The sequence below is a fragment of the Merops nubicus genome, unplaced genomic scaffold (genome assembly GCF_000691845.1).
Source record: "Merops nubicus isolate BGI_N331 unplaced genomic scaffold, ASM69184v1 scaffold26252, whole genome shotgun sequence".
Lineage (NCBI taxonomy): Eukaryota > Metazoa > Chordata > Aves > Coraciiformes > Meropidae > Merops > Merops nubicus.
This window is the reverse complement of record NW_008595984.1, coordinates 1-202: the sequence shown is the minus strand read 5'-3', so window position 1 is coordinate 202 and position 202 is coordinate 1. Positions and strand designations below refer to the sequence as shown.

The 202-nt window shown below is 73.3% G+C and overlaps 1 protein-coding gene across 1 annotated transcript in view; it reads right to left on the bottom strand.

Annotated features, from left to right (window-relative positions):
- APH1A (APH1A gamma secretase subunit) overlaps nucleotides 1–197 on the bottom strand; it is a gene marked incomplete at its 5' end in the record, with an annotated part of 4,737 nt that extends 4,540 nt beyond the window's left edge. The window contains one exon of the mRNA XM_008936257.1: nucleotides 136–197. Within this exon, the coding sequence (XP_008934505.1) occupies nucleotides 136–197 (62 nt within the window). The remainder of the gene's footprint in view (nucleotides 1–135) is intronic.
- Between the last annotated feature and the right edge of the window lie 5 nt (nucleotides 198–202).

Sequence of the window (202 nt, the reverse complement as noted above, 5' to 3'; positions counted from 1 at the left end):
GGTGCCCCCGTCACACCCGTGTGCCGGTACCGGCGCCCCTGTCACATCCATACACCGGTACCGGCGCCCCCGTCACACCGGCCCCGGTTCCCCCGTTCCGCACGCCGGGCGGGCGGGTGCGGGCTCGGAACTGACCCGGCGATGAGGATGATGATGCGGAGCGGGTCGCGGGCGATGGTGAAGAGGAAGAGGCCGAGCGCCG